Source organism: Trichosurus vulpecula, chromosome 7, assembly GCF_011100635.1.
Source record: "Trichosurus vulpecula isolate mTriVul1 chromosome 7, mTriVul1.pri, whole genome shotgun sequence".
NCBI lineage: Eukaryota > Metazoa > Chordata > Mammalia > Diprotodontia > Phalangeridae > Trichosurus > Trichosurus vulpecula.
In genome coordinates this window covers 29,472,403-29,486,950 of record NC_050579.1, presented here as the reverse complement: position 1 = coordinate 29,486,950, position 14,548 = coordinate 29,472,403, and the positions used below count along the sequence as shown (strand labels likewise).

The window sequence follows — 14,548 nt, the reverse complement described above, 5'->3', positions numbered from 1 at the left end:
GGGTCAGTCACTTTTTACAGGCTGTGCCCCCGTGCCTGCAGTGTCCTCCCACCTTGTCTCTGCCTCCTGGCTTCCTGTTCAAATCTCACCTTCTGAAGGAGTCCTTTCCCAGCTTCCCCCAGGTTAGGGCCTCTGAGACCACCTTCCATTTACTCTGTGTGTGTGTGTGTGTGTGTGTGTGTGTGTGTCTGTGTGTGTGTGTGTGTGTGTGTGTGGTGTTTTGTAAACTTAAAAGCTTTATGTGAAGAAAGGCCAGTGCTGTCCCTGTCTATAACATGAAGAGTTGTCTTGGAGGTCACTTCTGTTTCCAAATTCTTTGGCCTTACAGGATCTCCCAGGATGGGCTTCCCTGACCGCAGAGGCCCACTAGTCTGCAGAGCAGTTACTCGTTCTCTGAAGAAAAGAGAAAATCCTGTTCTGGACAGGAGACAAGCATGTGCATCGATGATAGGGAGGGTCCACTGGCCTCAAACCCGGTGTCCTCAACACCCTCTACATGACGTTCACTCCTTTCTGTTAGAGAAAGCCCAACGAAGGCCCTGCTGGGCAGAAGTGAGACGCAAACAGTCCTGGAAACCATCCTCAGCCAGGTTTAAGCAGGTTTAAAGATTCCAGGGAGAGGATGTGAGAATGGGGGCCGGTGGGGAGGGGAAGCTGAGGAGGCCAAGCCTGGCTGTGCTCCAGCGAGACCAGCCAGCAAGGGAGGCTTTCTTCAGCACGGTTACAAGGACGGAATGAAAGCCTGACCTCGAGAAGTTTGCATTCTCTTGGGCAGGGGGGCAGGGGGGTGGAGACGACAACATACACCTGGATGGCTACGCACAGAACCCATGTACAATAGAGGCAAGGCAGCCTCCAAGGGGAAAAGCTTCAGGGATCACCCTCCTCATCCTCGTTGCTGACACTGATACAGAGACTTAACGTTTGCGCAGCGCTTCACAAATGTTATTTTACCAGATCCTTACCAGACCTCTAAGAGCTGAGTGCTATTATTATCATTTCACAGGTGAGGAAACTGAGGCTAATAGACATTAAGTGACTTGCCCAGGGTCACACCACTCATAAGTGTCTGAGGCAGGATTTGAACTCAGATCTTCCTGACTCCGGGCCCGGTGCTCTAGCCACTACATTTGTCATTTCTACCTTTACAACATTTCTCAAATATGCCCCCTTCTCTCCTCTGACACTTCCACCACCCTGGTCCAAGCTCTCGTCGCCCTACACCTGAACTCTTGCCTCCTGGTTGGTCTGCCTATCTCAAGTCTCTCCCCACTCCGGCCCAACGTGACTTTCCTAAAGCCCAGGTCTGACCAGGTCACATTCCCACTCAGTAAACTCCAGTGGCTCCCTCTTACCTCCAGGCACAAGTCCCTTATGCTCCATTTGGCTTTTAAAGCCCTTCCCACCTTTCCAGTCTTCTTTACCTTCCTCCCTTCCATATACTCTATGATCAGGGGACACTGAGTTTCCACGCCTTTGTGCAGACGTTGCCAACGTCCACTTCCCCCATAGCTTTTCCCTGGCTTTCAGCATGTCTAGAATCCTCTCTCTTCACCTGCTCCTCTAGACTCTGGTCTCACCTTCTGTAGGAAGCCTCCACCTCCCATTTGCCCTGTATGCTCTCTATGTGTGTAGCTGTTTGCACATTGTCTCTGCCTTGAGGATGTGCACTCCATGTTTTTGCCTTTCTTTGTGTTCTCAGAGCTTAGCCCAATGCCTGGCACACGGCAAGCTCTTAATAAATGCTCTTTAAATGTAAATAGTGGCAGTAATAAATCTCAGCCTTGATGGACCATTGTGGACACCTCTCCGCCCCCCCCCCCGGGGGGCAAAGGGTGGGCCATCAGACCAGGAATGAGGAAGGGCATAGCTGAGAAAGCCAGCCCTGACACTGCGTGGATGTTGTCTGTGGTTTCCCTGGCAACTGCCAACACGCATCACATATCCAAAAGGAGCTGGGGTTGGGGGAGAGAGACTCCCACTCAAGGCACCCTTTGCTCATCAGAAGCTAAGTGATGTGGTGATGTGTGAAAGGAAAGAAAAAAGAGAGAAAAGAAATTTACCTAATAACTTTGTTGTGTATTTCAAAGAAATATTATGCTATGCTGTGGAATTGCTTGTCTTATTCCATGAATTAAAAATAAAGTAAATTTTTTTAGAAAGAAGAAGGCCCAGCCTGAGAGGCTCGGGTGGTACTGGCCATACACCTGGCAGCAGGGTGACCCTGGGCACATCTCAAGGCCTCAGCTCTCTTCCGTCGGATGAGAGGAGTGGTCCAGGCCAGGGGCTTGTAACCTGGGGTACTTTGATAACATAGTTCAATAGCACTGGCTTCCTTTGCAACCCCATGCACCAAAATGGTTAAGACCCTGGGTATAGATGATCTTGAATAATTCCTGTGGCTTATATTAATTTTGAGTTCATTCTCTCATCTCCCCCCAGCAACAACTTTGGCGGGCAGCCCTCCTTCCCTGGGGCAGGTGGGCTGAAGAGCAGTACTATTCTCCTGATGATAATGGGAATACATACACCCTTCTGAATACCTCATTTGAGGCTTCTAAATGACAAAAGGTTCCTGTGTATGTGCACTCACGCGCGCGCGCGCACACACACACACACATGCACACCCACATACACGCAAAGACACACACACACACACACACACACACACACACACACACACACACACCATCACAACTGATTGGTGTATCACCAGGCTCATCCCACATGAGTCCAGGGACCTGACTTCTCCTCTAGATCCCCCAGGCTATGGAGAAAAACAGTCAGGAGTTTGAACACTAGACCACAGTCCCTGACCTGGAATACGCCCAAACTGGGTCACCAACTGCCTGGATAGACCCGGATCAGCGCAGAGCATCGAGCATTGCCAGCACAGGATAGCAAGGAAGCCTAAGGCGCCAATGCAGCAAACTCTGTCCCTGATACATTGTAGCCTGAGAAAAAGAAAGAGGAGGCAAGAGAGAGAAGCTCCAAATACTGGCTCCAAAATGAGGTGGAGGAGGGATGTATGTGTGTACGTGGGTGCATATGTGTGTGTACATGCATGTGCATGTGTATGTGTGTGTATGTGTTGGACATGTGGAGAGCCTCCGCCCACTTCATGGTCCCTCAGGTTTCTGCCAGACAGGCTTCTCTCTTCCTTGTAAGCATTGATGGTGGATTAATTGGGCAGAGAGGAGGCTGCATCGTGGAAGACAATGGGCCCCTCTTCTCCAGTCCTGCACTTCCACCGGATTGAAGGACCAGAGGGGTAATGTGGGATATCCTGGAAATAGCATGACCAGACAATGCTGTTTTTCTCTCCAACCCAAGTCTCCCTACAAATGAAGATTCTTAGTTGTTTTTGCTGAAATGCTTCATTAATACCATCGCCATTGAAGCCTTCAAGTTAATGAGCACATTTCTTAGAGCCTGTTGGGAGCCCTGGGAAGGGACACCATGGGAGCTGCTGAGGAGCTAAGGAGAAGGAAACAAAAGAAACATGACACAGCTCCTGTAAAAAGCAGCTTCCGTAGCATGGAGTAATGGGTAGAGCCAGCTTCAGCGTCAGGCTGACTGGGACTCGGGTGCTGTCTCTAGCTGGGTGACTCTTCCACAGCCTCCTGTGACTCGCAGGCAACTGTCTGAGGCAATTAAATGAAGAATAGGTGCCAGTCTGCCTCAGTGGAGGTAATGTCCACACTGGGGGTGCCCCATACCGATAACATCACAGACCTTGTTAAAGAAAAAAAAGCTGCTGATAAAAATGTACGGGATGATATCTCTCAACAAGAGGAGATTGGGTGGATCAGAGCCAAATGCCTGAATGTTGAAGGGATACAGAGCTGGGGCACAGTTAACCAGGAAGAGCTTCCTAGGCCAAGTGAATTTGAAGTTGGGCCTTGAAACAGACAGTGGTCCTGGATTATAGAGGAGCAGTGGGCAGAGTATTACAAGGTGGAGCCAAAGAACAGACCTGGAAAGGGGCAGCAAGCACAGTACTGGAAAGAGCCTTGGCCTGGGAATTGGAAGACCTGACTCCTCCACTAACTAGTGGTGTGGCTTTGGGCATGTTATTTCCCTTCCCTGGACTCAGTTCTTCCTGTGTAAAATGAGGGGCTAAACTAAGGGCTTCCTAAAGTTCCCTCCAGCCTAATGTTCCATGATTCTGATATGGGGGAAAACATGGCATAAAATCCCCAAGATGAGGAAGCACAAGGCCCGAGGTCAGTTATCTAAGGGGGGGGAGGCCAGAGACGGCCTTGGCAGCCCCACTGAACAGTCTGGAACAAACTCAGGACTTCCCTAGAAAGGAAACCAGTGCAGCCAAGGCTAGTTATCGTTCCACAGGACAATGTACCAGGTAATGGCAAGAGAATAGGGACTTCTGGCTGACTGACTACATCTTGGGGTGAGGTCAAAGGTCTCCAGCGCTCGTCCTCCTCAGATTTCACAAACTGATCTTCTGCTTCCCTTCTAGACCAGAAAGGTCTGTTGGCTGGAAGACATCCTTCCTTGGGGAAGACGCTGATTGTTCTTACAATCTTGAGTGTGAGAAACATCATCACCCTCGGTCTGCCCTGGGAAGTGCAGGGTGTTGGGTGAGGGAAGGGAATGGCCACCCTTCCCTTAGTTATTGGTTTTGGAGTCCAAGGACCTGGATTCAAATCCAGCTTCTCTGATGTTGGGCAAGTCACCTTTTCTGTAAGAGAGTTGGATTAGGTGACCTTTGAGATCCCTTCCAGCTCTAAGATCCTGCCATCCTAAACCCGCCCTTGCTGCCCATTATCTTTGTGAGCTGGAGCCAGCTGCCCCCCTTTCTGAGCCTCAGCTTTCTCCTCTGTGGAATGGGGGACCTAGACTCTATGTCTGAGGCAGCAGGTGGCACCGTAGTACATACAGCATTGGGCCTCAGACACTTCCTGGCTGTGTGACCCTGGGCAAGTCACTTCACCCGGTTTGCCTCAGTTTCCTCATCTGTCAAATGAGCTGGAGAAGGAAATGGCAAACCCCTCCAGTCTCTTTGCCGAGAAAACCCCAAATGGAGTCACGAAGGGTCGGACACGACCGAGACGATTCAACAACACGAGATTCTATGTCCTGTGATCTTGCATAGGGCCAGTGTTGCCAGTTTGGCGATGAAGCCAGCTTTATAAAACGGCTAACGAGCATCAGTTTTAAGCTTTCGCTCAATGGCTAGAGGCCAGCATGATTCCATTCCCGCCCCCCCGCCCCTTCCCAAGTCATGGCCAACAAGAGCGTCTAAATACTGATTGCCGAAGTGAAAACAAGGAGAACAGCCCCCTCTCCCCCAGTTGGAGCTTCTCCAAGAAAGAGTTCCAAGGGCCCTGGAGAAGGATTGGTTTGGGAAAGCTCTTATTAGCGTGTGTGGCCTGCAGAAAGCAGGAAGGAGGCAGCGCTCTCCAGACGCAGCTCTCGGCCCTTCCTGGGGCCGGAAGGAGAGGTTAGTAGGGAAGGGGATGGAATGGTGGGTCCGGGGGCAGGTTAAGGAGTCCCCTGTCAGATAGGGAAGGACATTCCCAGTGGAGAGTTACAATAGTCCTCCATCATGTGAAAATAACGGCTAACCTTAGAGGTTTCCTATAAGTTACTTTACATTTATATTTCATTTGATTTTCACAACCATTGTGAGGCAGTCACTATCATTATCCCCATTTTACAAATGAGGATACAGACTGGGAGAGCTTTAAGTGACAAACCCAGGATCTCACAGCCAGTGAGTATCTAAGGAAGGATTTGAACTCAGATCTTCCAGTCAAGTGCTCTATCAACTGCACCATATAACCAAGGGTTGAAAGGATGTACTCAGCCAGGAATTAAAGAGCCCACAGGGGCCGGGCCCAGGTGTAGACACAATGCCCTGCCCAACAATAAATAACCTCCCCTACGAGTCACAGAGAGCAGGTGCATTAGGTCTTTTTCCCCTTCAATTTACATTTTGTTTTTTCCCAATTAATAACTTTTATTTATACCTTTTAAACATCAAAATCTTTTCCCAATATACATTTACTTATTGTTTCCTTCTTTGTAGAAAAAAAAAATTGAGCAAAAGCCAACCAATAAAGGCTGCGACAAAGGATGTACTATCCTACGCTGTCGTTCCTCCCACCGTGACCCCTCTCCTGAGGAGGAGAATGTTTCTTCCTCTTTTCTCTGTGACCAATGAGTGAATGAATGAGAAATAATTAAGTGCCTACTATGTGCCAAGCACTATTCTAGACATTAGGATTCATAGACAAAGAAGAAACAGTCCCTACCAGTAAGGTGCCTATATTCTTATAGAGACAATAGTTACAGAGGAGGGATGGTTTGGGGAGTCACAGAGACAAAGAATGGGACAGCAGGGCCATTGATTGTCACCCCCTTCCCAAAACCAGTGGTAACATCGATCTATTCCAACTCCCAGACTAGGAGGTAGAGGGGGAAGGGGCCAAAAGCAGCAGTGTAAATGCCATGATATATCAGCAGATGGCCGGGATGGACGGATGGGAGGCATGGGCCGTGGCCAGCTAGACAGAATCATCGGAGGTGAGTTTGCCCTCATTGACTGGCCGATCAAGCTCAGCTTTTGGGCAGAGTTCCAAGTTCCAAGATTGGACATTCCATCCAGTCAGGACATTTCCCATCTCCTCATGGTGATCCTTGTAGCCACCCCTGGGAAATCCCAGAGTACACTGGCCGTTCCACAGCTCGGCAGCTGCCGTGACTCGGCTCCCTCATCATTCTCTTGTCCCCATCTCTCTTGGCCTTACTGACTGCAAGCGTAAGTTATGCAGAGTGGTACCTTGTAACCAGATTGGGAAGTCAGCCCAAGGGGGCCCAGCTGGCTGGCTAGAGTTCCCTTAAATAGCACCTTCTCACCCTAGTGTTCTGTGATCCACTTATCCCTGACTGGCCATTGGATGGAGCAGTTAGATAAGGATGGTCTGGGTAACCCAAAAGCCTGGCTTCCCAGCCAGGCTGCTCTGCATTCTCCTTCCCCCACCCCCATGTACACACACCTTCAGGGCCTCATCTTCCAGCACAGAACTGATATCAATAACTACAACAGCTCCTATTTAGACGGTTGTGTTAAGATTTCTCTCCACTCAGATCCTGTTTCCTCAGGGTATGTGGGGTGACCCTTGGTCCAGAGTAGGGAAGCCAGAAGTGGCTGTATGCCTGCCATCTGAGCGTCTGCCTAGCACAGTTTGAGAGGTTTATCGTCACAGCACCAGAGAGATAGCAAGGACCTCGGTGGTCATTGAATCCAACACCTCCATTTGGAGATGAGCAAACTAAGGCAAACATAGATTAAGTGACTTACTGGGGTCACAAAACGAGTGTCTAAGGCAAGATTTGAACCCAGGTTTTCCTGACTCCAAGTCCAACACCCTGTCTACTATACTATGCAGGATGACAAATCTTTAGACCACAGCAACTCTTAAAGACTCTCTATAACAGTCATAGAGGGGTCAAAATTTGCGTTAGGAAGGGACTGCTTCCCCTTATGGAGGGGGATCCTTAGTCAGTCAACAAGCATTTATTAAGCACCTACAATATGCCAGGTTTTATAAACTTCCAAACCAGATGAAAGGTTTTATATATTACTGTACATATCTCATCTGATCCTCACAAGCACCCTATGCACCCCCAGGCTCAGCACTGGGAGTATAAGAAAATCAAAGACAGTCCCTGCCCTCAAGGAGCTCCCTGACTAATGGGAGAGTCAACCATAGGCGGAGTGAATTGGAGGTCTTTAACAGAGGACCACCACTGGCCTCCAGAGGTTGCAGAAAGGCTTCATGTAGCTGGTAGACTGAAGAAAGCGAGGAGGGGAAGATGGGGATAGAGGCTGGTGCCACAGGCAGAGATGTCAGGGGAGGAAGGCGTCAGAGGACTAGAAAGGTAAGAGGAAGTCAGGCTACAAAGGGCTTTGAACAGTGAACAGGACTTTACATTTGATCTTGGAGGTGATAGGGAGCCATTGACATTTACTGAGCAGGGGAGCAATGCGCTCAGACCCATGCTTTAGGAAGATCATCCTGAGTGAAGGGCGGACTGGAGGAGGGAGGGAGGCCAGTTCTTGTCCACAGAGAGCTAACACAGTCACAGATCCAAGAGTATTGAAAACACATTGAAGCATTATACAAAGCACCTTCTTCACAATCCCCAGTGTTACCAGTCCCCTTTGAGAGATGAAGAGATTGTGGCTCAGCCAGCTAAGTGACTTGCCTAGGGTCATACAGCTGATGGTTGGAGCTCAGATTCTGGCCTCTGGGGGTCGATCGCTCCTAACCTGCTTTAAAGTCGATCACACTCGGGCAATCTGGCCTTCTCTTTCCCTCTGGCCTCTCCAGAAATGCTTTCTCTCTCTTTTTGTCCCCTTCCCTGGAGCCTTGTTGGCTGCTGGTAGCACCAGCAGAGATGGAGTGTATACGCCAACATCAGGAGTCTACACTTTCCCAGATCTGTTGTGAATCCGCCATCTTGTCTGACCTTGGCATTGGCCCCAAGGGAGGCAGAAGACACCCCCGAGTTTTGCCCGGGTGCAGCTCCTCCCTCATTCTTGTGGCCAAGAGTGAGGACAGGGCAGGACAGGACAGGCCCAGGCCCTGCCCGCTTCCCTCCAGCTGGAGCTGAGAGCAGAGAGGCAGCCCAGGCTGGCCCAGTTGGCTGTGCCTCCACCCCTTCCCTGTGCTGAACTGATTGGTTCAGCAATCACAGGTGGTGTGTTTGGGTGCCTTTGCCCTAACTATGGCACAGGAATGAATGAAGTCTCAGCCAGAGCAGGCTCTGGGCTGGTATGCGAATGAATCCAAATCCTTTGGATTTCCCACACACCTAGTTACTGAGATAAGGAAAACCCCCATAGGAGGATGCTACATGGGAGCTCTGTTGGTTAGGGCAGCCTCCTATGCACTGGGGCAGGGTGAGGAGGGGACCAGTGAGAGGGCTGGCCCCCAGAACAGGTCACTGCTCTCCAACCCATCCCCTCTTCATGAGAATCAAATGTGACAATAGAGTCAGTTAAACAAGTATTTATTAAATATTAGGAGCAAGACACCATGCTGAGCTCTGGGGCTACCTGGACACATTGATGGATCATCAGAGGGAACTCCTGGTTTGAGAACACCCTCCACCAACTCAGATTGCAACCTGTAGATTCTAGAGCTCGAGCCAGAGCTGGTAGGGACCCTAGAGGCCACCAGGACCAAACCCCCGTGTTTGACAAATGAGGAAGCAGAGGCCTAGGGAGGTGGGGGGACTTGCCCAAGGGTCGCAAGCCTCAGAGGTGGGATTTGAACCTTGGCCTCTGACTAAAGTCAATCCTCTTCCAACTGTACTGTGCTGAGGCAGGTGGTTAAAAGCTAGCGACCATCAAAGGCAGGATTTAAACTGCTGTCTTCCTTCTTTGCCTTAGGTACTTAGAAAACAAAAATTAAAAAATGACCCTTTCTCCCCCCTCAAGGAGCATGCATACTTTTGAGGGATGAGGTATGTGCACATAGATAAACAGGGAGTGATGGGACCCAAGATGAAATCCAGACCAGGTGCTCTGGGGAAATGTGCAGAGGAAGGGAACTCCTTCATCTGGGGGCTCAGAGAAGGCTTCCTGGTGGGGCCTGAAAGAAAATGAGCATCTAGAAGCTAAGACAGGTAGGAGATGCTGGGTGAGAGACAAGGGCCAGTGCAAAGTCACAAAGGCAGAAGACAGAAACTGGCCTGGGAGCTCAGTATCACAGTGTGTCAGCAGCAGGACCAGGTTCCCTGGCAATGGGGCCATCCTCTATCTGTTGAGGGATGAGGTAGATGAAGTCCAGGAACCCCAAGACTGGAGTTCCCAGACTGGATAGTTGAGGGGGAATACCCCTCAAGGACCCAAGTTCAGGAGAGGGTAGGGGCTGTCTGGAATGAATTCACGGACTCAAGCATTCTTTAAGTCAAGGTGGCAAACAGTTATTATACTTTTCAGCAGGAAAGAGTTCTTAGGGAACCTTCAATCTAAAAGGGGATACAGGTATATCTTATATAGGACATTTTGGGGTGAAATGTGCCAAATATGCTAATTAATGTTTTGGGGTAGAATTAGGGAGTGGTTAAGGAGTGGTTAGTTCTTAAAACACCCACTTTTTGTATCTACTGTGCAGGCATCTTACCCAGAGTTCACTGGGAAATAGCCTGGGAGGGGTGAGGACGCTACATGGAAGTGTGGTTTGTCACTAAGTCAACTAACAGTCGGGGCTGACTGGAAATATCCAGGCTGCTTCCACCAATGTCTTGTTAGACAAGATGAATGTCAGGGAGTACACACATGTCCAGGTCTAGCATGCATATGATAGGCCAGTGAGTAGTGACTATCTCTATGACCCAGTGCACAGTAAGTTCAGTCAGCACGTACACAGGAAGTCCAAACTAATAAATTCTATAGGTGCAGCTGGCTACCATGCCAGGAGGAGAGATGAGGATTTTGCTAGGGCATGTTGCCCTTGAACTGGAGAGGAACTGCCTGAAACAGTATTTTGAGGCTAGGGAAAAATGTGATTTTAGAGCTGGATGTGGTTTTGGAACTGGAGTCTAGGCACAGGCCCCCAAGCAGAGGCCAAGGAGAAATGTGATGTTAGAATTAGGGTCCAAGCACAGGCCCCCCCCCAAGCACCCCATCATATCCACTATATCATGTGCCCATATTACATCTTTTAAAATATATGTATATAAATTATTACACAAAAGGAAGAGATTTAAAAACAAAAAGCCATACACAGAGCAGTGGGATGGCCTGGTGGTTAGAGAGATGGTCTCCAAGTCAATAAGATTGGATTCAAGTCCTGTTTCTGACAGGGCCTTGTCAAGCTGTGTGACCCTGGGCAAGTCACTTGGTCTCAGACCACCACGGGCAAATCTCTAAGATTACAGATTGTAATTGGGAGATCCCTGGGCCAATGAAATCACGGGTGTGAAGTGGAGAGCACTGTCGAAACATAAGATCAGTCTTTGTAGAGAGAAGGCTTACCCTTGTCTCTCTTTCCTTCTCCAGGTTCCTGCATTCCACAGGCAAACTACCCGAAGGTAAGGTCATTCCCTGCACTGTATTCAAGCCCGCTAGAGAGCTGGGAGCACCAGCTGGGGTCGGGAGCGGGGGGCCATGCATCAAAGGAATCCCTCACTGATTTGCCTCCTCGGCAGGCCCAGGGCCTATCCTGAGACAGGATCAGAGAGAGCTGGACCTGGAAGGTACCTTAGAAATAAGTCCCCTCATATGGAAGAGGAAGAAAACTGAGTCCAGAGAGGTCATTGACCCTGAGCAAAGGCGGGAGAGCAGAGCCTGCAACCCACTGGGCCCCAGACTCCACGCATTTGCAGTGTAATAGGCGACTGGAAATCGATCTATCAGCAAGCGTTTATTAAGCACCTATTTTGTGCCCAGCTGTGTGCTGAGCTCTGGGATTCAGAGAGCTTTCTAGACCCAAAGCCAAAACCTCCAGTGAGCACATTTCAGGCCTGTTGGGTCAGGATAGAGAAGATTGCTCGTTGTAAGAAGTAGGAGAAAAGGAAAGTGAAATGCTCAGCTTGGTATATGACACTGAGGGAGGAGGAGCGAGCTGTGAGCTCTGTGGAGGGAGCTTGCCCTGAGTCAGCCTCACCTCCTCCTCCCAGGTCTGGCATCTTGGAAGGGAAACCAAAGCTTCGAGGCTCTGTGCCCCAGGGGTGGTGAGGGCAAGGCCTGTGACGTGCGTGCCAGGCACTGTGGGCACTGCCAGCTCTACTTCTCAGACACTCTTTGGAGTAGGGGGCCCTGCCCAGGAGGAGTCAGGATCTTCTGGGGCAAAGCATCCACCCCCCCCCCCCAGGTCCTCTTTTAAGTCCCTTGGGCCTTGAATGGCTCAGTCACCGCTGGAAGGACCAGTCTAGTCCCAAGGCATTGTGCTTAGGAAATCCACCATCTGTCTGGGACCCAGAGATCTGACCAGAACCCTTACGCTCTAGCAGACTTTCTAGCAGATGCTTCACCGAAGCTTGGCATCACTGTGGCTGCCGGGGCATAGAGACGTGCCAGGGAAAGGGGCAAGGCTGAGACAAACTGGTCTAGTCCAACTCCTGCATTTCACAGAAGTAGAAGAAACTGAGGCACAAAATGTTGGTGAGGCACCTACTGTGTGGAAGGCACTGGGGATACAAAGTTAAAATGAAAATTCATCTTTGCTTTCAAGGACTTTGTGGAAAGGACACTGGCTCTGGGTTCGAATCCAGGCTCTGCCCCTTCCTCCCTGTGATCTTGGGCAAATCCTTTCTCTTCTCTAGGCCTCAGTTTCTTATGTCTAGGATGAGGCTGCACGGCTGTTTGGCTCCCAAGCCATGAGCCTGAGCTCTTGTATCCTGCAGCCAGTAAATGACCAACAGAGCTGGGCATTAAACTCAGATCTTGCACCTCCAGACGCATGGAGGGCTTGTCCTCTTCAGCGACAGCCTCTCTCCCTCTGAACAGAGCCAGGGCAGCCCAGGGATTTCTTCCTGGCTCACATTTCCATTTAGCCTCCATGTCTGCCCAGAGCTCTCCTTCCGGGGTCCCCCAGGACTACGAGGGTAAAGACCATCATCTCTGAGCTGCATATGAGCTCAAATGCAGCACCCGAAGGCCATCACTGCCCCACACCCCAACCTGTCTCCTATTACCTGTGTGACCCAGGTCAACAAAAAGTTCTATTTGGATCTCTGACACATTGAAGAGTCACAGAGCAAAGTGGACTGCATCAGAGACAGTGAATCTGAATCCCTCAGGGATCTAATCTCCCTGTGTCAAATTAAGCGGGTGACCCTGATGCCCGTGAGGTCCCTTCCTGGCCTAGCTCCGATGACGGTGCTGTGATTGTACTGCTGGAAAGTGTCTTAGCTGAGCCCTGAATGTAACTGAGATCACCACACTGTGCATTAGGAGGCAGGAAGAGGATGGCAGAGGGAGGGCACCAGGCTCCTGGGCCATACACCCCATCCAGGACATACATCCTTTGCTTACCAAATGAAGTTGCTCCCTACTACACTGTTGGGAGCAAGGCAGTGTGCTTAGGAAATCCACCGTCTGTCTGGGACCCAGAGATCTGACCAAGAACCCTTACGCTCTATCAGACATTCTAGCAGATGCTTCACTGAGGCTTGGCATCACTGTGGCTGCTGGGGCATAGAGAGGTGCCAGGGAAAGGGGCATGGCTGAGACAAACTGGTTTGGAGCTTGTTCAAGGGGAAGATGCCCGTTGTTCCCCTTCCAAATAGAAATGAAGAACTTGGGAGTCAGGAGATACAGCCCCTGAAGGGCAGTGATTTCCCAAGAAAGGGACCTGATTGATCCAGAGTGCCAACAGCCAGCTTGGAGCCTCCCTGCTCTTTACCTGGGCAGCCTTGGGTAAATGACTTCACCTCCCAGAGATTCTATTTCCTCCTCCATAAAAGGGAGAGGTTGGTCCAAGGTTCTTAACCTGAGGACTATGACCTTAAAAAAATACTTCAGAATGATTTGTGTTCTGTATAATCTCATGTATTTTATGTTATACATATAAAACTGTGGTTCTGAGAAGGGGCCCATAGGCTCCCCCAGACATTGCCGAAGGGGTCCAGGATACAAACGAGGTACAGAAATTATGATCCAGACGACCTCCATGGTCTCTTCCAGTTCTCACGTTTTGAGGATTTAAAGATGAGGGAAGGGAGGGTCATAGGATGGCATCCTGGCCTGACTGGGCACCAGAGAGAGGTCCAGATACGTGGGCTCCTTACCCCGGCTCTGCCCCTCATTATCAGAAGGACAAGTCTTTAGACCACACAACATAAGATCATGTCTCTACATCTGGAGGTGGCCTCAGAAGCCATCAAGGCCAACCTTGGCCCTCTTTGTGTTTTGCAGATGAGCAAACTGGACCCCAAAGGGGCTTATTGACTTGCCCAGAGTCAAGCAGCCAGTATCTTAGGCAGGATCTAAAACGGAGTCTTCCTGAGTGCAAACTCAGCACCCTTCCCACTACATCACACTACCTGTCTAGGCCTGCCTCAGTATCCTGCTGTGTACAACAAGGCGGTTCAGTGGGATGAGCTCTCCCCCTCCCCCACACAACTCTGGAGGCCTCCAAATGTGGCTGCCCCAGGTATTGGCTTTGGCAGTGCCCAGAGATGAATGTCCTCCGTTTCTGGACTCTCCCCTCCCCACTTGAACATTAGGCTGGGCAGGTGCCTGCCCCTCAGCCTCCTTGGCTAAGCGGCTCTCAGCCGGGGGGAGGAGAGCTGAGCGGATGGGAGGGATTACATCATCTCTGTCTCTCAGCCTGCACATAGCAACCACTGGGAAGGCTCTGGCTTGGGAGCAGCACTTTACACTAAGCCCTTCCAAATATAGGCTGGGCTGTTTTGCCCAGCTGGCATGTGACCGGGCAGGCCTGAGAAGCTGGCGCTCAGAAAGGCTTAATGAGAGCTGAGTGACGGGGGCGTGCAGGCCAAATACTTCCTTGGAGAGATATGGAAAACATGGCCCAGCCCTGTGCCTGCTCCGTTCCCATGTCAG

The 14,548-nt window shown here is 50.4% G+C and overlaps 1 protein-coding gene across 1 annotated transcript in view; it reads left to right on the top strand.

Annotated features, from left to right (window-relative positions):
- The window catches only part of PIGL (phosphatidylinositol glycan anchor biosynthesis class L), a 148,073-nt gene that overhangs the window by 126,731 nt on the left and 6,794 nt on the right, over window positions 1-14,548 (top strand). Inside the window, exon 5 of the mRNA XM_036768606.1 lies at window positions 11,039-11,070. Within this exon, the coding sequence (XP_036624501.1) occupies window positions 11,039-11,070 (32 nt within the window). The remainder of the gene's footprint in view (window positions 1-11,038; window positions 11,071-14,548) is intronic.